Genomic DNA, 22,682 nt, shown 5'->3' on the forward strand with positions numbered 1-22,682 from the left:
ATCAATTTTTTATGAGCATTTCAAGTTCAAATGTTTATACGACATTCGATATCACCCGTAAAATAATTATTTCTCCTCAAACAATTTTTGATATTTTATAGTATTTCAAATAATAATAATAATAGATACTTGACATTTTTACAAAATGTATATTTAATCATTTTAATTATACGATCAAATTTTAAAATATTTTTATTTCTTTTTGGGTTATTTATTTAGGCATAAGAAATTTTCAATTTTAAAAAAATATTTATATGTTAACAATTTCGACCTTGAATAAAAGTAGTGTAATACCTGAAAATAATGTAAAAAGTGCACCTACCTATTTAGTATTTAGCATTATACAATGTAGTTCTTCCCAATAGTGCATGCCATGTGTGTGTGTGAAACTAGTAACTACTGTGATTTCATTTTTAATTATTTATTGTTGATGTGACTGGCGACAAATCTGAAATGTCTTATACAAAGTGAAGTCAAGACTTCTTAATAATACGCGTTATAGTAAACATAATAATATTACAATAACATACCTATTATATTACCAATATTATCTTCATTACAATTATAGGTAATATTAGACAAATATTATCTATATGTCGTAGGCCATATATAATATATATTATAAACACATAAGAATCATAAGATTCGAAATAAAATTGATTAAATTACAATATTTATAGTAATATATTACTATTTAAATATAAATAATATATAATAAGTATCAGTATTACCGCATATTATTATAAATTTTAGTAGATGCTTATCACGGTATAATAGCAACATTATGAATATTTATGATGATATGCGTTGCATACATGTGCGCGAACTGCATTTTAGTATTTTTTATTTGACTTCGGATAATTGATGTACTTATGTACGAGTAGTGAGTACCGAGTATACCATTAAACCCATGTGTTTAGTTTATAAATATTAAATGTATGTAGTTAATATTTTTATCTAGTTGGTACACGTGAAAGTGAAACGTAGGTAAGTACTACTTATTGCATGATTTAATACACATTGTAGACCTTGACATTGAAGAACCTCTCCTACGAATAAAAATGTTTTGGCGTGAATTTAAAAACAAAATACATCGTTAGAAAATATTTGTTCAATCGATTAATTCGTAAGATAAATCGATTGGCAAATATATAATTATTATTAAAATATGTAGGTACAAAGTGGAAATTTAATGTATCTACCTTAAATATATGTAGTATAGGTATTAGGTGTATAGATAGTGTATGTTGTATTGGTATGAGTATTGAGTATATCTTAATAACCAGTGTTTTACTTAGAACAATTAACAAAAATATTTATTTTATTTTACATATCTAATAATTCAGACGATATATAAAAAATAACTTCATATTATGCATATTCTATCAAGACAAAATTGTAAATGCCTATATGGCTATATTATCATCAGACTTGAATTTCGGAAATGCGATCACGAGTAACTCTAAAAACGACAATATCAAAGGGGTGATAAATATTAACTGGTAATAAGTTGATTTCATATTTTTAGAATAGTTCTTTGATTTTTGACTTCAGTCCCGATTCGAAAAGAAAAGTGAATTTAGTTGGTACTTTGGGGGGTTAAAAGTAAAAAATGTTCAGTAGTTTTCAAAAGCGTCAGGAAAAACCCTAAAAAGTAACCGAAAAACGAGAATTTTTACGCATAATCAATTTTCGACAAAATCGATTTTTTTATTTTGATGTAACTCAAAAACGAATCATTGTAAATACTTGAAATTTTCTCCTAATTTTTATATTACCTAGCGATATCTATATCTATTTACGATTCAAAATATTTTGAATTTTATTAAGCTATTTATAGATAATTGAAATTTTCGATTTTTTTACGTTTTTTTTTTTTTTTGAAATACTGATAAAAAAAATTTGACATTCCAAAAAATCTTTAAAATTTAATACAAGGTTTATAATAAGTTGTACCTATCATAGTAAATAAAAAATAAAAATTCGTTAGTCATATTTACGAAATATGTCAAAATCGCAAAAATTTGCAATGAATTTTGAAGTTGAAAATTCATACAATTTTTGTAATTTAGACCTAACGTTAAAAAACCCATTACAAGGTTCTGAAGGTTCTCCATAATTTTTTCTTCAAATAAGAATAACTGTAAAAAAAACTTCAGCGTCAATGTAAAAAAAATTGTATATTTGTATGTGTGTATGAAATTAAATTTTTTACGAAATCGCATAAAATAATGATATATCCTATAACGATTTAAAATATTTGTTATTATTCAAAAAATATAAGTCGTAGAAACTTGAAACTTTCACCATTAGTTGAGAAAAATAAATTACAATTTAAATTTAGGTACCTACCTAATAATATAATATAATATCCTAGACTAACAAATCATCTCCATTCTCCGTTCAAAATCGTTTTTCGTATACAGTGATACCTATACCTATCATTGCATTCAAATTTAACACATCCATTATAGTGACCTACTCTCCACCTCTACTATACTACAGAGCGATACCCAATTGCCCATCTTTTTTTTTCATCGAAGAAATTATTAGAATAGGTAGTTAATCGTTTTTTAAATACTTTGATGATTAGGCACCATTAGTTAAATATTACTAGAGATTAAAATATTAAATACATATATTTTATCTAATATGGAATTATGGACATAAAAGCATGATAAATCTATAGAAATATCTATAAAACAATTATATTATAAATATGTATAATTTAATACCTAAACAATATATTTTTTTTACGACTGGCTGATATGGGTAAATTAAATGCTTGCCGTTAGGTATTTTATACAACTCTTTCAACTTACCACTTAGATAGTCATCTGATTTCCCATTTCAGCTGTTTAGCACATGCCTAATTGAACCATTTAAAGTATTCCAAAAATTATGAAATAGCAATTCAATATATTCACTACACTGACTTACTCAATAACGAGGTAAATACACTCAAAACCTAAACTTAACTACAGACCACGGTTTTTTAATTTAAATTTTTAAAAATAAATCTTTATATATATAATTAGTTATTAATTAACTTATTTAGACAAAAATACAAAATGTTCTACACTTCTTCCAACTACAACTTTGAACGTTTTAAAATAATTTATCATACCAATAGTACCTTTTTAATTAAAACAATCATAAATACATCCAATTTAACAATGGTAAATTTCTGCATAAATACATTCTAACCTAATTTATTTAAGATCTTGCATTTTAATACAAATTACAAAAAAAAAGTTGTAAGATCAATACCTATGTTGTATGTGTGTCATACTGTCATATATAAAATACTATGAACTTTATTGTAAGCTAGTTAGATATTCCAGAGGACTGAGTCCAGTATAGATATTCAAAACAATACTATAAAGTTAATTATTTTAATCAGTATTCAGTTATCAATGTTACAAAATTAAATTATTGTTAAAAATATCTAGGATTATTGGTAAATACATCAATGTACCTAATTTTATTAACTAAAATTTTCATAGATTTTTTATAAGTTTTTAAAGTCATTTTTACTAAATATAACTTTTGGATAATTAACACATAAATATTACAATATATAATTATGTTATTTTTTTATAAGTAGTAAAAAAATATAAAAATTAATTAATTAACTGTAAGGTTATTTATTAAATAGTAAATAGGTATCATAGACATTAAAATAATGCATTATTAAGTCTAATATGCAAATGTATCTAACTACTCATATATTAAAGATCAATATAATATATTACATACATTTCTAAGTATCATAATATTTATAACAAAATGTCTCATGTATTAATAATTAATATTCTTATATTATTACGTTATGATAATAATATAGCACTGTAGTATAACACTATGAATAGTAGAAATATTGTATGAAATTGTTTAGTGCAACAAATGTACCATTTTTAATTATGTTTGTTATGGAAAAAACATCACAAAAAAAACTAATATTATTTCAAATATTTTCATTAGTGATCAGTTTTATGTGTAAAAAAAATGTACATTTATATATATAAAAAAAAAATTTATATTCTTATAGGAATTTTAATTATAGGCAACACAATGAGCATGTTTTCTATAGACTAAACATGTATAACTTAAATTAAATTTAGGTAAATTGATTAATTTAATTTTTGGAATTAAAAAATATAATATCATCAGCAGCAATTGATGTAGTTGTTCGAGGAGTACCAGATTCGTCTTTCAATTCACCATAGATTAATCGCCCACTAATATGCACACGTTGACCTTTTTGTAGGTAATTATATACAGTGTCACGTAATCCCGGTCTGAATACAACAATACGGTGCCAGTCAGTTTTTTGAGTGCTTTCTAAAAATAATTATAATTGAAATATTAAAGAGGCGATAAATTAAATATATATTAATTGTATTGCCTTCATTATTGTTGATATAATTTTGATGTGTAGCCAATGAAAATACAACAACTGGATGTTCTTCTGTGCCACGTTTTTGTGGATCTGCACCAACTCGACCCAAAAGTGTGACTTTATTTATCGCTAAATAAAATAAATAACAAAAAATGATATATATTTGATTTATAATTAAAAGTAAACTTACTCTTTTCAACTTTGATAGGTTGTGGTGCTTGTTGTGTATAATTGTAGCGAAAAAATTCATGTCTAATTTTACTCCTTATAATACTGAAGAAAAACTAAAAAATAAAAATTAGTTTACAAATAAATTAATGTGGTTATTAAAAAAAAAAAAATGCAATACTTATTAATGCAAACAATTATTTAAGAATATTTATATCAATTGACACAATAGGTTAATACCTATAATAAGTTGGTACATCCAATACAGTATTACAATTAAATAGTATAATTAAAGTAGTCATTTCATTACTGTACTCTAATATAGTATTATAATTAAAAATCAATATCATTCAACACCAATTATATATATTATAATAAACTTGTGAATGTGAATTGTATTGTTTCTAATTATGCAAATTTAACATCTGAATATATACAAATACATTGATGATATAAATCATATTTAATTGTAAAATAATGATAAAATTAAAATCATGTGTAATGGTGGTAGGTAGATGTATATATTTTTTGGAAAAAATTTGTATGGAATGACTCTCATCAAAAAATGTAATTTTCAAAGCAAATATTTAGAGGATTATAAAACACTATATTAAACAAATATAGGCATGAAACAAGAATCAAATAAAAATAAGTATTAAATAGACAATAAATGGTAAAAAGATTATGGATAGAGTAATTACTAATCATATTTCTTTTATAATTAAACATATTTTTTCCTCATGCTTTGTCTGCTGAATTTTGGTTAATCAGGTTTACATTTGTAATTTGCTTGAATTGTTAAATCAAGATTATCTTATCCATCAGTGTTATAAAATTATACTAGATATTAGATCAGTAAATTTATTACTTAAAATATTAGGATTCTCAAATAATGTTTTTTCCTAGCAATAATTGTCAACACATTATAATTTAAAGAATAAAATTTAACTAGATTAATATATAAAATACATTTCTTGGCACTTAATATAATAATACATATTTAAGAGTTTAAAAATTAAAATAGGTAACTTAGTATTTATTTTAAAATTATAATATATGACATGAATATCCAATAGTAAAATAAGTATTATTTATCTTCTAGTCAATAGGATATACATTTTATTTAAAAAAAATTATTAAATTAATATAATCAAAATTACATTGTATACTTATCAAAATTATCAAGTTACTATTGTTAAGTATTGGTACATTAGTCATAAATAACAACCATTTTAACCAAAGAACAAACAAACAATAGATGTATATGTTAATTTTTAAGATAAAATTTGAATTAACATTACATTGAAATGGTTAATATTGTTGTACTATGTAAATCCTTCCCTCCTCTTCCCCTAAAACTATATTACACATTTATACAACCTTACTATAATTATATATTTTAAGAACTGCTATATCGATAATGCTATTTTCAACTTACAATAAAAAAAACAAAATTTAAAGTTTTAAATGAAAATAAGTTTCTAATCAATTTACCTTTGTTCTTAACTTTGATTTATTCATTTTCTTTTTTGTATTATATATACTTATTACTGAAGTATTCTTCTTGTTGACGTCAAACGACAGTGATTAGCTGCAATACACACAATAGAAATAAATTATATTTATATTGTCAAGTAATTATATTTTTAAATTAAGATATATGTAATAAACCAATGTGTTAAATTAAATTGGAAATATTAAGAGGACGTCATACCCGAATGTGTTGTCTCTGTCTTACGAACATAAGACATAGCAAATTTGCGTTCAGCGGATTCAATTTTATATTACCTTTAAGTTTGATGATAGGTAAATTGACTATAATATTTAAGCTAATAGCATAAAATTGAATCCGCTGAACGCAAATTTGCTGTCTTACATTCGTAAGACAGAGACAACACATGCGGGTATGACATCCTCTTAACAAATAACACCATACTTTCCAGATTTAAAACAATTGTTTAATATTTACCAATATTCGAGGACTAAGATCTTAGTCCGTGCCAATATTATATGCGTAATGCGTTTATGTACTTTTATTGTTGTTATGAATGCAGTGGAGTTAACTATATAGTTGACTTATTATTTGACATTTGCATAGAACTTTTACTTTTCAATTATTTCGTTTTCGCTTTTATTTAGCGCACATTAAACAAAAATCAAAATAATAAATAATATGCTTTGATTTTAAATTATTTGTATTCTCGGTAATTCGATTAATTTTGTTATTTTAAGGTTATGGGCTTATGGCGCCAAACGCAGCCATTATCGAAAATCAAAAATTTACGATTAAAACTATTAAACTATAAATGTTTAAGTAATTAAGTTTCAATAATCAATACGATGATCGAAAGATCAACAGACTAGGACTATTAAATTGATAATCTTTTATAAAAATTGTAATCATAATATTATGAAAAAAGATTATCGGTTTTTCATCGCGATCGGGATCTGAAATATGCAAACGCACACCCCGCCGATTTAACATCAGCTGTTAAAATTGTGCTATAGAACAATCTGTGAGCCGATATTAGGCGGACCGGTCAAAAATCTAAGTTTTTGGATATCCACCAATTTCAGTACATTTGTCGTATATATTTATAATAGTCGTTAATTTTTTTCAATTTGTTATAATCCCGCTTTAACGAACGTCCATTCCGTTTGAATAAGATGTAGTTCGTTAAACCAGCGGTGCACGTTATATCATATTCTATTATCTTATCGATTTAATTTTGTTTTTTTTCTACAACTACAATATACGCCATTCCGTAAAATTATTTAATAATTTTAATTTCATCAACCTTGAATTACGTGTACAATAAAGGCAGGTAATAATATATTTTTAACAGCTTTTACGATTCATTGTATTATTATTTTTTACTGCATCACAGTCCACATAATTGTATAAGTCGTGTTCATGTAATTGTGTACTTTCAATATACCTGCTTAAAGTTAAATAATATTTAAAAATTGGTTATTGATAAATTTTAATTCTTATTGAATGTTTCTATGCCAGTATTTTTGCAAGGTATGTATGGTATAGTTTTTGCATATGATTAGTATTATATAGATAACTATGATTGCAATAAGTTATAATAATTGTCAGAGCACTATATAAAATTAGTAATAATTACCTAAACTATTAGAATATTATTAGTTTTTCAAGTTATTTTTTATATTCGTAATATGACAGTATCCTGCAGTTCAGAATCTGATTTAAGTAAATAGTAAAATATAATCTACAACATTTATTTTACTAATTATTGTTGGTATTAGGAATCAATTAATATATAATTAATGTTAGTTATATATGCATGCTTTGTTAATAATCTTATTAATTTAACATATCAATACCTTAAATATGTGAATATATACGTTCGCGTTAAATATACTATAAGTACAAATTTGTATTTAACTCTTGTAAAATTATATTTTATACTTCAAGGTCATAAATCTTAATCTATTTAATTTAGGTAAGACATAAATAGCCAATATTATTTTTTAATATGAATTGTTTGTCCACTAATGCTGCATAACATAATACTACCTATATAATAGTATATTATAGTGTCTACTCAATACATATGTTTAATATTATTTAATTACATTAATATACATAATTCATTATAATAAATGTTTAAATAATTTACATTTTCTATATGAATTATCAATATTAATTTAAATTATATATTATGTAATGTTCGACTTAAACATGTAGATAAATTGTAAGTTAAACAATAATTTGGTTTTTTCTTAAAATAATGTTTTTATTATTTTATTGGATTTTTCTTAATTTAAATTTCTTTAATTGGAGTACATATATATTCTACAGGGTAATTGACTAACCATGATCATTCCAATTTTATTTCTTAATGCGGTTAATTAAAATTTGATTTCTAATTTTTAATTGTACAGACTATATTTTTTAACTCTTGATATTCTTTGTGCTACTAATGGAATACCCCGTGGGGATAGAAACTTCTGTTTAGAAAAAACAACCTCTCATTTATATAGTAAATTATTTAGTGGATAAAATTTCTGAAAACATTGATATAATAAAATCAAAATTTGAAAAAAAACAGTTTTTGAGTTATTTAATTTTGTGTAATAAGAATAATAAAACTATGATAATGGGTTTAGAAGATATGATAGTTATGGATTTGAAAATCTTAATTTGTAAAATATTTGTTAATTTGTAATCCTTAATATAATAGTATATACTTTTACTACTCATTGTTAAAATTATCCACTAAATAATTTGTACAAAAGGGGGATCTTGTTTGAAAAACAGATGTTTGTATAATTGTATCTTCACGGGGCACTCCTTGAATGGTACAAAAACTTTAAAAGAGTATAAAATAATGGTTTGGTTTTTAAGTAGGTATATTATAATTTTCAAAAATTATAATTTGTATTAATTCATTATTAAAGGAAAAATGGAGGGATCATGCTTAAGAATATGAAATACCCTACATTAATTTACATGTACCTAATTATTTGTTTTGAAAGATTGTATTTTATATTAAGAATAATTATTTGTGTAATTATAATATTATCTACTAATTACATTTTATTGATTTTACTTAATTTGATCTAAAATATATCATTTTTTATTTATTTTTCTCAAATTTGTATGTTTTTTATTTTATAGAGTATACTATTTCAAATCTGCATCAATAAGACACAATGGGCATTCTTGATGATCTCGTGAGTATTTAATAAATAATAAAAGTTTAATTATATAAATCAAAATCAAAATAGTGTATTATTTTATTACAAGTTTTAGTTTTTAAATAATTTATCTGAACAATTTTGTTATAACTCATTAAAAAGTGACTTGAAAGTAGGCTTATTTCAGCTTTATGTTGAACTATTCTAATATATTTATCCTTTTACTTATATATTATATTTAAATACCAATTTTTTTATTTATCTAACTTTTATTTAACAGGAAATTTAGATTGTGAACATACATATAACCTTTAACCTACTTCTATTATTAGATTATTCAATTATTATATTTTCAATAAATCTATAATACATTTAACTGTCTCCTTTTGAGAAATTTAGACCTTGTGTAATTCTTCCATGAAAATAAACATAACCTTCAACAATTTATACTTTCGATTTTTGTGTAATAAAAATTGATAACATATTCATAAAAAATGCTCTAAATTTTCACTAATTTTTACCTTAATTACCAATTTTTTACTTTTTAGCGGTTTTTTTTAATCATACATTTTTAATTTCTTATAAAAAAATGAGTTCTTTTTCCGTTAAAAATTTTTTGTCGACATTTTCGGTAAAATAAATTTACTTTATTTTTATTTTTTATTTCAGAAATCTTGATTTTGACTTAAATTATATTATTTAATTTATGTTTTCTTTAAAGTAAATGTTCTTGGTAATTTTAATATATTTAATATCAATATTGTTTATTTTTCAGAGCGTTTCTTCAGTGTTAGTTGGACTTGGGATTGTTGTAACTACTGGTTTTGCTATATCAGCATTTGTAGCCAATTTCCAAAAGAAAAGTCAAAAAAAAAGAACTTTAGTGGATTCAAATACAAAGATTCCATTGCCACTTATTCAAAAACATATAATTAGTCATGACACACGAAGATTTAGATTTGAATTGCCATCAAAAAATCATATTCTTGGTAATGTTACTTACATTTTTAGATAAAATATGTTGCAAATTTTTCATTATATTATATTAGTTAAATAAAATTGTTCAATATATTTTATTTACAATTTACAATTAATCATTAATCATAATATGTATTTGAATTATTTTTATACAAATATTATTTGTGTAAATACAGATTAGTTAACATAATAATGCACAGATTCAATATTAATTTATTATTATTAATGATTTTAAAATATTGTACAGGTTTACCTATAGGTCAACACATACATTTATCAGCGAGAATAAACGAAGAATTAGTTGCTCGTGCTTACACGCCAGTCAGTAGTGACAATGATGTTGGATATATGGATTTGGTTATCAAGGTAAATTTTTTTGCATAATTTTAAATACTTTAAAATTACAACCTTTTTTCATATTTTTTTTAGGTTTACTTTAGAGACCAAAATCCCAAGTTCCCTGATGGTGGTAAACTAACGCAATATCTCGAAAAAATGGAAATTGGAGATACAATTGATGTCCGAGGACCTTCAGGTCGTCTTATTTATCATGGTCGTGGAGATTTTGAAATTAAAGCTGTTAAAAGAATAGATCCTTCTCATAACCTTTATGCTAAAAAATTATCAATGATTGCTGGTAAAATCACTAATTTTGTTCATATTTAATAAATAACTTTTCACGTGTTATTATAATATTCATTTGTTCCCATGGGTTATGTCAGGTGGTACTGGCATTACGCCAATGTTGCAGTTAATTAGACAAGTAACTAGAGATCCTAAAGATGAAACCAAATTGTCATTACTTTTTGCCAACCAGACTGAAGAAGATATATTATTAAGAGACGAATTAGAAGAAGCCGTTAAAAATTATCCAGATCGTATCAAGGTCTGGTATACAGTTGATAGACCTACTGATGGTAAATAATTTATTATACTTATATTATTTTTCATACTTTACTCTGTCCAGCCAAAGAACACATTGATTCTGCGTACTCCTTGAATGCATTGTCATCTAGGCCAATTCCACTTTAGTGGAGTGTCTCATTGGGATACGCAGAAGAATTAATTTTTTGGTTTGCAGATTTTTTTGCTAAACAGAGTGATTTAATATATTCACAACTTTATTTTAACAAAATATATTAATTTTTAGGTTGGAAGTACAGTGTTGGATTTATATCATCTGACATGATATCAGAACATCTATATCCACCAGCTCAAGATACATTGGTATTGATGTGTGGACCTCCTCCAATGATAAACTTTGCATGTATTCCAAATCTTGATAAACTTGGATATGATGCTAAGTTACGATTTTCTTATTAAAAATATTAAAAAATTAAAAAAAATGTTATTCATTTATATTAGACCGTCCGTAATATTTTTGAGTTGTATTTGTTGATTCACATTTTGTAATAGATTTTGATCATGGAATGGGTATTTGGTATTTAAAAAACATTTGAAACCCTTTTATAATGTTGCTAATCAATTGGTGTTAACACTTAATTTATGTACAAATTGTTTAATCTAGCTAAGCATAATACAATATATTTATATAATATTTCTTCAATATATCTATTTTAGAATGTACTTCAAAACATAAACATTTTTAAATTCCTGTTTTGGCTTACACCAAAAATGTATATATTCTTATATTATATATTGTATGTGATGTGTTTTAATAAAGTGTTTCATTTTGAGTATTTAATTGTTGTGTTCATTGATATATTTTGTGAAAATAAAATAATGTGAATGTTTGAATTCTAAATGCTTACTGAGATAGTATGCTTAATTAGACTATTTTAAGGCTTAAATATAGAAAATTATAAGTTAGGTTACTTATTAGTTACACCATTTACTTAAATATGTAGCCACGTAATGCTATAATATAGTATACAGTACCGAAAAAATACTGTTCATCTGACCAGCCGAACCCTTTAGTTATATCGTCGAGCTAAGGTGTTACTATAACATTTAAATAATTATTATTATACTCAAATTACTATAGGAGTAATATTCAAAACTGGAGTAGTTAATCAGCATTTATAATAATTTATCAATCCCCATTTATTAGTTCGTAATGTGACCAGCAAAAGTTATCGATTGTCAGAAATAGCCAACATTTGATCTGAAAAGTTCATTTCTTGACTAGCAAAAAATAAAACCTAAATAAAAAAAGTTGAATATCATTTATAATTATTGAAAATATATTAACGATGAATGAAAAACTTATATTATAGTAAATACAAAATGTAATTATGATATAAAAAGTTTAAAAAAAATTGTTAACCTAAAGAATATAATATATAATATTTAAAAATGATTTATGTATGTACAAAATATACAATATAATCTCTTAATATAAAAATTTACATGTATAAATTTATTCAGAACATTTGTGTTCAACATATTGAGAATCAATCAATTTATTTTTTAATGAAACTTATTATAATTCTATAGTAAATACAGTAAGACATGCCACAGTTTTAAATTAATAATACTATTGAGTTTCCTTTTAAATTAAACACTGTTAAAACTTATAACTATTGTTTGTAACATGAAATAATTATTATTATGCAACAAAAATATCCTCTGTCAATATACTGTACATTTATTACACTAAAAAATTATTCGAACTATTTTCTAAAACTTCTTTTAATTTTTCAATGAATGTGTCATGCCAAATTTTAATTAAAATTAAAATATTAATATTAAAAATAAGATACTTTAGGAGCAGACAGGAATCCTGGCCGATTTGATGGTGGCATTTTTACAGTTGATTTTAGTGTAGATGTTTGGGCTTTAGATTGTTTTGGCACCGTGGATGATGTTGCAGCTTTTTTCTTTGAACTAATTTTTTTTAATAGAAAGTAATCATAATTAATGGTTTGTGTATATATTTACATTTAATTTGCTTCAATTTAATAATATGTTCATAAATTAATTATAGGCGCCAAGTTTTAATTAATGTATCAGGTGTCCGTAATTTTAGAACTCCCCATCTAAGAACATTAATCATCTCATATATTATCACTATTATTATATAGTAGGTACCTTTCAACAATTTAAACAAACGCTCGGGCACCTTTGTACATAGCGCATATGGGTCAGATAAGAAATTATGTGCATGCATTTTACTTTTTAGTGAACAATAAAATCTGTATTATCAAATAAACAATTTTCAAAATGTATTTACTTTAACATATATTTAGGTAAATTATGATTAAATAATAATACATACAATTATATAATATGTATACATACTTTTTAGTCTTTCCTCTTTTAAACCTTTTATTTCCTCCTTTATTTGAATAATATGTTTTTCTTTTGTTCTTATTGTTTACCACACCAGTGGCCATATCATCAAAGTATGGACAATCTGTACTAGTTTTGAGCCAATCTCCTCCTTCCTCTTCAATATTATTTAATTCATTTTCTTCGCATTCGGCAACTATTAATCAATAATTGATTTAATATATTAGTTTATATATTTTAAAATTTAAAGTTTTAAAGGAATTAACTTTATATAAACAATATTAAAATAACATGATAAATTTAAGTTATTATTCTTTTTTTGCAATGTTCATTAAGATAAATGTAAAAGACAAGTGGATTATAATAAAAGGGATATAAAAAAAAAAAATTAAAAAAAAACTTTCCAGTTCTGCAAGTTACATGGGTAAATGCACACATGATATTCCACAATTAAAGATTAATATTGTTTTACCGAATTTATTCGCAGCTGCTTCCTGTGTAATCTCTAATAACTGCCTGCCATATTTTTCAAAATTAGCTTTTGTCACTCCAACAATTTTTAACATTTCTTCTTCAGTTTCTGGTAAAGATTGAGACATCTCTTGAATTGCCTGAAAAGTATATAATATATTGAAATCAAATTCATAAAAAAGATGAGTAAATAATTAAATATTTTTACCACCCCGAACCATAGTTGAATATAATGGTAAACACAAAAGTTACCAAAGGAGTAGAAATTATATTAAAAATAATATGTATATAAATGTCTTATAATAACTTATAAATGTTGTTATAATGTTTTTGTGAAACCAAGGAAACAACTAAACACTTCTTCAACTTGTAAATATGAAAGTTGAATACTAAAAGCAATAATCCTTTTTTTTTGATACATTAATTACTAACTTGAATAGTCATAACAGCATTAGTGTTCACGTTTAATGAAGCAGCTAAACCACGACAAACATCCATCAAATTTTCGTAACATTTCTCTTGGATTTCTTTTAGAACAGTATTAACTGGTGTGTTTGAATGTTTACTTGTAGTTTCAATATTTAATTTATTCTTTGAAGCTGATGCTAATTTTAACTAATAACATATTTAATATTCATAGAATTAAGACATCAATAATTAAGTTTAGTTAATTAAAAAGTTAAATTACTTTTATTGATCCCCGAATGAGTTTGTCTGCTTCTGGACCAACTCTGACAAACGCGTTAATAATATCTACTTTAGAAGCAACCATTTCTTCTCTCAAATAACCTTCCAAAACTAATTTATGCATCAAACGTTCTGCATCAAATCTATCCCATTGTTTTCCACGTCCATGTAAACTCAATTTATCATGATCTAAGTCATATATCATATTAAATTAAATTAAAAAATATAATTAAAATGAATATTTTAAAATAAAACTCACTGTTTGATTTGATTTTTTGATTTGAACTACCTTTAAATATATCAATTATATGTATCAAAGTAAAATTGTTGTTCCAATTACCACCTCCTGAACCACATAATTCTTTTACTGTTTTTACTATTTCAATACTATCTTCTGTGACATCAATATATTTAAATGCCGCCTAAGTATTTTTTTTAGATACATTGTAATTGTTAAATTTAATTAATCAGAAAAATTTAGACATTAATATTTACCTTATTTTGACAATTATCACATGCTGTTTCTTTATTTGAAATACATTTATCATCATCAAATGTTTCACCAAAATAGTTAAGTTGTAAAGTTCGCCTGCAATCTGCTTTATTTTCACAGTATGATACAATTATCTAAAAAGATTTTGCATATGTACTTTTTTTGATTCATGATTACCACTGTCGTCCACTAATAAAAAAAAATAATATTCAAAATATCAGTCAGAAATATCTATTGGTGTATAATAATATATACTAAATATTATATATTACTTTCTTAATTTTTAATCAATTGTGGTAATTGAAATGAAAAAAGTCTGAATTTTTAAAACTTCAAGAATTTGTGTTAAATAGGAAAATAATAAAAAATGTAACTCAGGTTGTAATGAGTAGGTGCATAATTAGGCTAGCTTTAACATAACATATTAATAAGAGAGATCCGATATCACACCCAAGCGGTATAACAATTTGAATCCACAAAAACGTCGGCGTGAACTGTCCCAAAATTTCTATTTTATAACTTTTCTTCAAAACTATTATAGCTAAAAAGTTGATTGATAGCTCATTCAATAGGGATTATCAAGTAGATACAAAATTTTGGATTAAACATTTAAAAAAAAAATAGTTATTTTTTGCTAGATTTTCATTTAACATGGAAGATTACCGAAACTGGAGAACAGATTTTGTTATTTGGGGTCTTGTTAGATTCACATAGGCTAGGAGAAGTGCTGTGAAGATTTTCAGAACTTTATCTTCAATCATTAACTCACTAAAAAGCTATAAAGCTGAAAAACATAAAAAAACGCCTAATAAAATGTGTTTTAATGATTTTTTGAAGCTCTGTAATGAATTAACTATAAATTAAGTTCTGAAAATCTTCACTGCATTTTTCCTAGACAATGTGAATCTAACAAGACCCCAAACAACAAAATCCACTCTCCGGTTTTGGAGATCTATCTCATTAAATTAAAATGAAAATAAAATACATTATACATACATATTGCATAAAATGAATAAATTTCTAAAAATTGAAAATTAAGAAAGTTTACATGCCAATCTCTGACTTGGCAAGCATTTTTATAATAGTAAAATGGTTGCTATAAGTATAAAGCAGAACCAAAACAATTCCAAAAAAAAACTTATTATAATAATAATTATTTAAAATCACTTTTTACAATTCTATCTACATTATTTTTAATTGTCATTGATATTGTTTACAAGGTGATTCACTTAGCATGTTTATCCCATTTTTTTTATTTAATGATGAATTTATTCAAATTTTGACTTGGCATTTTTAAATATACCTACCATATTTACATATTCTTGAGATTTTCTATATTTTTTGTACTAATTAAAGAGTGTCTTGTGGAGATACAAACTTCTGTTTCTCAAATGAAAAATATTCTATTGTACATTTTAGTGAATATTTTTTTTTTTTGTCATTTAAAAAGCAAAAGTTTGTGTCTCCACAAGACACTCTTTAATTAGTACAAAAAATCTTAAGAATTTTATAATATAGTTTTTAAGAATACTAAAAAATTAAAAAAATTAGATTATGAATAACTGTATTGTTAAAAAAGAAAAAGGGAGTGAGCATGCTTGGTGAACTTTCTACTATAAAGCCAAAATATGTTACTTAGTAATAAAAATAAGAAAGGATTATTTAATACTTGCATTCAATAAGTTTTCGAATGCGATGCATATCTTGATAACTATAGTAAAGAAAGCAATGAGATGTTTTTCCATCACGTCCAGCTCTCCCGGATTCTTGATAATAACCTTCGATAGACTTTGGTAGAGAATAATGAAAAACGTAGCGGACATCTGGTTTATCTATCCCCATACCAAACGCGATTGTAGCACAAACCAACTGAAAAATAGAATGAAAACATAGTTTTAACTTTTAGTAAACATGAGATTAATGCTTAAATTAATTTTGATTTTTTTGATAATTTATTTATAATAGCAAGAAATAATTACATTAACTTTGTTTGTGATCCATTTCATTTGAACATCATTACGTTTTAGGATCGGTTAAACCAGCATGATAGCTAATTGCTTTAATTCCTTCATTACACATAAAAGTTGCTGTAGTATCACATTCATTTCTTGACAAACAATAAATTATGCCTGACTGGTTTCTATATTTTTCTTTTATGAGATTAGCTATTTCTGCCATAGCAGATTTTCCTTTCTTGGGAACAACTTTATAAAGCAAATTAGGCCTATTAAAACTAGATAAAAATCTGAAAACAACAATTTAATTTATTTTAATATATATTATGAATTTAAAAAAAAGATTTTCTTTACGAAATTATGTTGTTAATTATTTTTAAAGTTATGTTATTGAAAAATTATATATATTACAATTTTGTTCCACTAATCTGTAACTGGTGAAGCACATCTTCACGGACGCGAGGTGTTGCAGTAGCAGTAAGAGCCATGATTGGAACATCTGGATATTTTTTCCTGAATTCTCCTAAACGTTTATAATCTGGTCTAAAAGTCAATTGAGTTTTTAATTAATAATCCAGTACAATATGTTATTTATACAAACCGAAAATCATGACCCCAATGAGAAACACAATGAGCTTCATCAATAACTAGACGGGCTAGTTTTCCGCGACAATGCAAATTGTTTAAAATTTGTCCTAATTTCATACTAGCAGCAATTTTTTCCGGCGTGACATATAACATTTTCAAACCTTTTTAATAATAAATAAGAAGTAATAAACTTTGACAAATAATAAATAATAATGTAAATTCAATTACCTGGTTCAGACATACACAACTTTGTGAAAATCGAGTTTTCTTCTTCATACGGCATATTACCCAGCAAGTGGGCTGTTGGAATCTAAAAACAATATGGTAAATAAAATAATTTAATACATTAAAAATAATATTTACATCTAATGATTTCAATTTCTCCGTCTGATCAATGACTAATGATTTCAAAGGTGAAATAACAAGCGTAACTCCTTTGGAAATTACTGCAGGTAATTGATAACATAATGATTTTCCGCCACCAGTAGGCATCAATACAAAACAGTCGTGACCAAGTAAAGCAGCATTAATAGTTTCCAATTGATTGGGACGAAAATCGTGGAGACCAAAAGTTGATCTAAATACCTGTAAAATATACAGTGGCATTATTTTTTAAGCTATATTAACTATATGTAAAATATCATAATAAAATTTTAATCAATAAACCGTACAGTAAACAATTCTCTTGAATGAGGATAATTTGTTTTGCTGAATTCTCCTTTAGAAACTGATATGTTTGGCAATGATGTTTTTTTTCAAACTACAATTTGACATTGGTCGAGAAGTATTCCCCAAAAGAATTATTACTGGCTAATATTTAAGAAAAATACAAATTTAAATTAATGAATTTATTTAAAAATACTACCATTTTTAATTTATTACCTCTTTCACAATTAGACTGAGGTGACATTCTTGTAGTCTCAAATTATTAAGTGTATTTATATTGTTATTATTAACTGAACGACTTTGAATTTCAGTTATAGAATATGAATCAAAATTATTGTCATTGACAATACAGCCCAATTCATTCACGCTTAGACGTTCTCGGGAATAAATATCTCTATTAGTATTATTTTGAAAATCTGATTGACTGTCAAAACCATTTATTAGTATTACTATTGTTAAATACATTAGTATTATTATATGATGTATTCAATTTAGAATTATCAGTATTAGCTGATCCATATTTTGAAGAGTTGAATGTTTGTCTTTCATGTTGAGAATTGGTTGATGTGTCAAATCCATTTAAAAATGATGTTCTGGATTTATTTTCAGGATTATACAAATTGTTATTACTTGAAGTCGTTGGTTTTGAATATTCATTCATTAAACGTGTCTTACCAATTTTTATTTTATTTTTTATTTTTTGTCGCATTCTCTTAAGCTCAACCAAAACTGAAGGGCTTTTAAGACTAGGAATAGAAAATACAATAGTATCAGATATGTTTAAGATTATATTATACACCTCCTCTAACATATCTAATTCTAATTTTTTCAAGTTCATCAAATGATTTTCTAAATTTGTAATTGGTATCTAAAAAAAAAAAAATTAATAATTTTAGATTAATACATTTTTTTTTCTGCTCTCTATCTTATCTATTATTTGACAATTTTGTACAATCACTTAGAAGTTAAAACATCTAAAATACTAAGTATATATTTTACGTGAATTTAAAATAACTAAAGTGTCATTTTTTTCCATAAAACTTAGTGTTTATCTATTGTTAATACTTACATCAGAAATTGTTTCACATAAAATAGAATTACTGTTTAGATCATTAAGCCAAATGCCCAATTCAGTTGATTGATTTTCTAAAACCAAAACATAAATAATATAAAGATTATAAAACACATGTATTATGAACAAATAAACACAAACCTGTATTAGTAATAAATTCTCCACGGTTTTTTGGCTTTCTATCGCAAATTGCATCCTTAAGATTGAGTGTTGATACTGTAGAAAATGACAGATTTTTGTTTAATTTTTGTGCAGATGAAAATTGTGTTTTTGTTAATACTGATGGACTTTTGGATTCATCAAAATTAATGTCATCACTACCTTTAGATGTCTAAATGGAAATACATCAATTTAATTTTAAATAATATATACTATTTTGCTAATATTTTTTTATATCAAACAATATAAGATTATTAAATTAAATTATTAAACAATGCCTAAATGTGGATAACATTAGGTTATCTAAAAAAAGATATGGTTCAACATTTCAAAAATAGCAAAGTAATAAATAACAATAAATTCATAATGTTCATTTAAAGTTTAACTAAATACTAAATAGTTAGATAGGATTAGCATAAAAAACTGTATTAGATAGGTTAAAAGAAGAATTTTCAAAATATCTTTTAATATAATTATTGAAATAACAAATAACCTCAGTTCCAAAAAGATCGGCATATATTTTTTACTTACATTATTTGGATTGGATGGTATTATTTTTTCTGGACTATAAATAATGCTGTCATCATCATCATCATCATCATCAACACCATAATAGTCCTCTATTTTATTTTTTTGAATATCTTTTGGAAGTTCTTACATAAAAAACAAACAATTTACATTTTTACTTAATATTGTTTTTTTTTAAATATATAATATGTATAATAATTTAACTACTTTTATAATAAAGTATAGAAAATTATTAAAAATTTAATCAAATTTTAAGAATCTATAATATGTTTAAATTGTTTGATTTTCAAGAAAAAATGTATTATTAATGATTTTATTTCTATAGTATACAAATTGTAATTTGGATTTTGAATTATCAACATTCACCAAAATCTACATAGTTATCATCATTTTAGTGTAATAAGTAATTGCTACTAATATATTATAGTGATAGTATACATTTATTAAATGCACAAGAAATAATTTCAATGTGTATCTATAGTATTATAAACTAACTAAATTGTTTAATTTCACTTACCTTTTTTATCATATGTAGTTTTATTGACTTTTAAATTTTCTTCATCACTATCTATCAAACTTATTATGGATGATTTAGGTTTACTGAAATAAGTTAAATATTTATAAGTTCTTTTTTTTTAAGTTATTCTTATTAAGTATTTTTTTTATAGTATACCTTCATAAATTACATACAAGAATAGATTTTTAGTAAATTATAATAATGAGTACCTATATTAGTTAAACAAATACCATATTTTTATCATTAATATCTATTTTATAGTATGTAGTTTATTAATTTATTAAAACTCTTTTTAAAGACTGGATATAATATGTGTCTGTGGAAACAGGGTACACTTTTTTTGAAATTACATAATTTATTATAAAACATGTATTTTCAGAAATTAAAATATTAAATTTATATATTTTTTTATAAATACTACACATTTTTATTTAAAATTTAATTTACAAATATTATATTATATTATAAATTAATTAATAAACAGTAAATATTTATTACTTTAATAATAAAGAAAAATATGTACAGCTAAAAAAAAAATCAAATTTAATACATTTTTTTTTTTAAATTATACCTAACTCTAATTTAATAGCTCTAATACAAGTTGATAGATCAAAATAGGTTGAAAAAAATTGATTAATTCAAAAATGATATTCAAAATGGGAGTTGTTATAACAAAAAAATGAAGTTATGTTGTGCTATTTATGTATGCACAAAATACATGAGTTAAAAAAATTGTAAGTCGTATGAATTTATGATCCATTAGTCCAGTTTAACTTCCCACAAACAAAATTGAAAAATATTTACAGAGTATTGAGTGATAAAGTGTACCCTGTGTCCGCGGACATATGATATAATATACAAAAGCAGCTCCAGTAAAATCTGTTTTAGTAGAATTTAATCATTTTATCTTGTTATTTTTGTATTCCACCAGTATCAACAAGTAAGGCCTGCTAAGTATTAACATAGTAAATAATACATCATTACCAACCAAATTTAAAAGGTAGACACAAGACTAAAAGAAATTTACAGTACTTAAATATTATAGAGTAATTTGATTTTTTAACACTAATTTTAACTTATTTTAACTAATGACGCGGCCAACTGCATGTAAAATGGAGTATAAATTCGCAGTATATTAATAAATACTAATAATTTACATTTTCATAAATAAAAATAAATTTAAAACAGTTATGGATACAAAATTCAAGTTTAATTTAATCACAATACCATAAATAAAATCTTTCTTTAAGATTTTCAACATAGTAACTATTTTTATGAACCTACTTAGAGTATATTTAAGTGATGAAAACTTTTCTTACCATTGATTTCTATCCAATTCGAGTTTTACATTAGTAGAACCAAGACGTTTTAAAACGTTACTTGGTTTTTTTAAAAAAAATTCCATGTTCAAGATTAATTTTTAATAAGTGAATTGAATTCAACACTCTTATACATTGTTTATGAAATGATTTTTAGTAATTTGAAAAAATTCGAAATAATTTTATATAAATATACAATACCAAACATTTTATAACTTCCAAATTCCAAAATTCATAACGAAAATTGAAATAATATATTGATAGAATTTTATGGTCTTAATATTGACAAAGATTAGAATTTTATCACATAAGTATATTTGGCGCCAAACTATTCAAAATTGATAACAGTATTGGATTTATGGTTACGTACCACCTAGATCCCGCGACAAGTATATCCACATACGTCAACTGGATCCCTTTGGACATTTAGAACCTCAAAGACAATTTCGATTCCATATTAACTATAATCTCCCACGTCATTTAGGTACTCAGAAATCGGCTGTAATTTAAAAAACTTGTCTAAAAAAATACTTAAATAACAATTAAAATTTTAAAAATATTATGAATTAGTATGAAGTATAAGTAAGTAACATGGCGTTAGTAAAATCTCTAATTCCATTAATTATGATATTAGATTCGATGTTTTAAATAAGTAGTAACGTTTCATTATGTTCTAAATTTCTAATATACACGATATATAAATTATCGATTATGTTAATGTAGAACTTATATATAATTTTTAAAAGAACTTACCTATCA

The 22,682-nt window shown here is 24.1% G+C and overlaps 3 protein-coding genes across 6 annotated transcripts; 1 reads left to right on the forward strand and 2 right to left on the reverse strand.

Annotated features, from left to right (window-relative positions):
* Positions 1–3,376: 3,376 nt before the first annotated feature.
* LOC132919906 (single-stranded DNA-binding protein, mitochondrial) lies at positions 3,377–6,790 on the reverse strand. The gene is made up of 5 exons (XM_060981830.1): positions 6,540–6,790; positions 6,065–6,161; positions 4,593–4,686; positions 4,409–4,531; positions 3,377–4,344 (listed from the first exon to the last, which is right to left on the reverse strand). The coding sequence occupies exons 2-5, from the start codon at positions 6,089–6,091 to the stop codon at positions 4,139–4,141; spliced, it is 450 nt and encodes a 149-aa protein (XP_060837813.1). The 5' UTR covers positions 6,092–6,161; positions 6,540–6,790; the 3' UTR covers positions 3,377–4,138.
* Positions 6,791–7,083: 293 nt separating this feature from the next.
* Positions 7,084–11,921, forward strand: LOC132919904 (NADH-cytochrome b5 reductase 2). Of its 4 annotated transcripts, none has more exons than XM_060981827.1 (7): positions 7,084–7,395; positions 9,219–9,274; positions 10,014–10,227; positions 10,464–10,582; positions 10,646–10,853; positions 10,939–11,133; positions 11,367–11,921. In XM_060981827.1, the coding sequence occupies exons 2-7, from the start codon at positions 9,254–9,256 to the stop codon at positions 11,537–11,539; spliced, it is 930 nt and encodes a 309-aa protein (XP_060837810.1). In that variant the 5' UTR covers positions 7,084–7,395; positions 9,219–9,253; the 3' UTR covers positions 11,540–11,921. The 4 variants fall into 4 exon arrangements, with proteins under 4 accessions (XP_060837810.1, XP_060837811.1, XP_060837812.1 ...); XM_060981828.1 differs by having other exon boundaries at positions 7,084–7,391; XM_060981829.1 differs by lacking the exon at positions 7,084–7,395 and adding an exon at positions 7,459–7,595.
* Positions 11,922–12,385: 464 nt separating this feature from the next.
* Positions 12,386–22,166, reverse strand: LOC132919903 (recQ-like DNA helicase Blm). The gene is given in 24 exon segments (XM_060981825.1): positions 12,386–13,063; positions 13,478–13,664; positions 13,941–14,079; positions 14,372–14,554; positions 14,628–14,815; positions 14,886–15,048; positions 15,122–15,250; positions 15,253–15,308; positions 16,793–16,988; positions 17,099–17,143; positions 17,145–17,364; positions 17,486–17,617; positions 17,676–17,823; positions 17,891–17,972; positions 18,026–18,247; positions 18,334–18,412; positions 18,414–18,472; positions 18,545–18,760; positions 18,762–19,196; positions 19,398–19,474; positions 19,542–19,731; positions 20,091–20,212; positions 20,605–20,687; positions 21,924–22,166. Coding segments are annotated over 24 exon segments (3,576 nt in total). The 5' UTR covers positions 22,010–22,166; the 3' UTR covers positions 12,386–12,924.
* Positions 22,167–22,682: the final 516 nt, after the last annotated feature.

Source organism: Rhopalosiphum padi, chromosome 2 (genome assembly GCF_020882245.1).
Source record: "Rhopalosiphum padi isolate XX-2018 chromosome 2, ASM2088224v1, whole genome shotgun sequence".
Taxonomy (NCBI): domain Eukaryota; kingdom Metazoa; phylum Arthropoda; class Insecta; order Hemiptera; family Aphididae; genus Rhopalosiphum; species Rhopalosiphum padi.

Coding starts and splice junctions, on each gene's coding strand:
- LOC132919906 (XM_060981830.1), bottom strand. CDS start 6,091: ATGAATAAATCAAAGTTAAGAACAAAG. Junction 4,532..4,592: donor ACCTATCAAAGTTGAAAAGA/GTAAGTTTACTT, acceptor TATTTTATTTAG/CGATAAATAAAGTCACACTT. Junction 4,345..4,408: donor TTATATCAACAATAATGAAG/GCAATACAATTA, acceptor AATTATTTTTAG/AAAGCACTCAAAAAACTGAC.
- LOC132919904 (XM_060981826.1), top strand. CDS start 9,828: ATGAGTTCTTTTTCCGTTAAAAATTTTTTGTCGACATTTTCG. Junction 10,583..10,645: donor ATATGGATTTGGTTATCAAG/GTAAATTTTTTT, acceptor TATTTTTTTTAG/GTTTACTTTAGAGACCAAAA. Junction 10,854..10,938: donor AAAATTATCAATGATTGCTG/GTAAAATCACTA, acceptor GGGTTATGTCAG/GTGGTACTGGCATTACGCCA.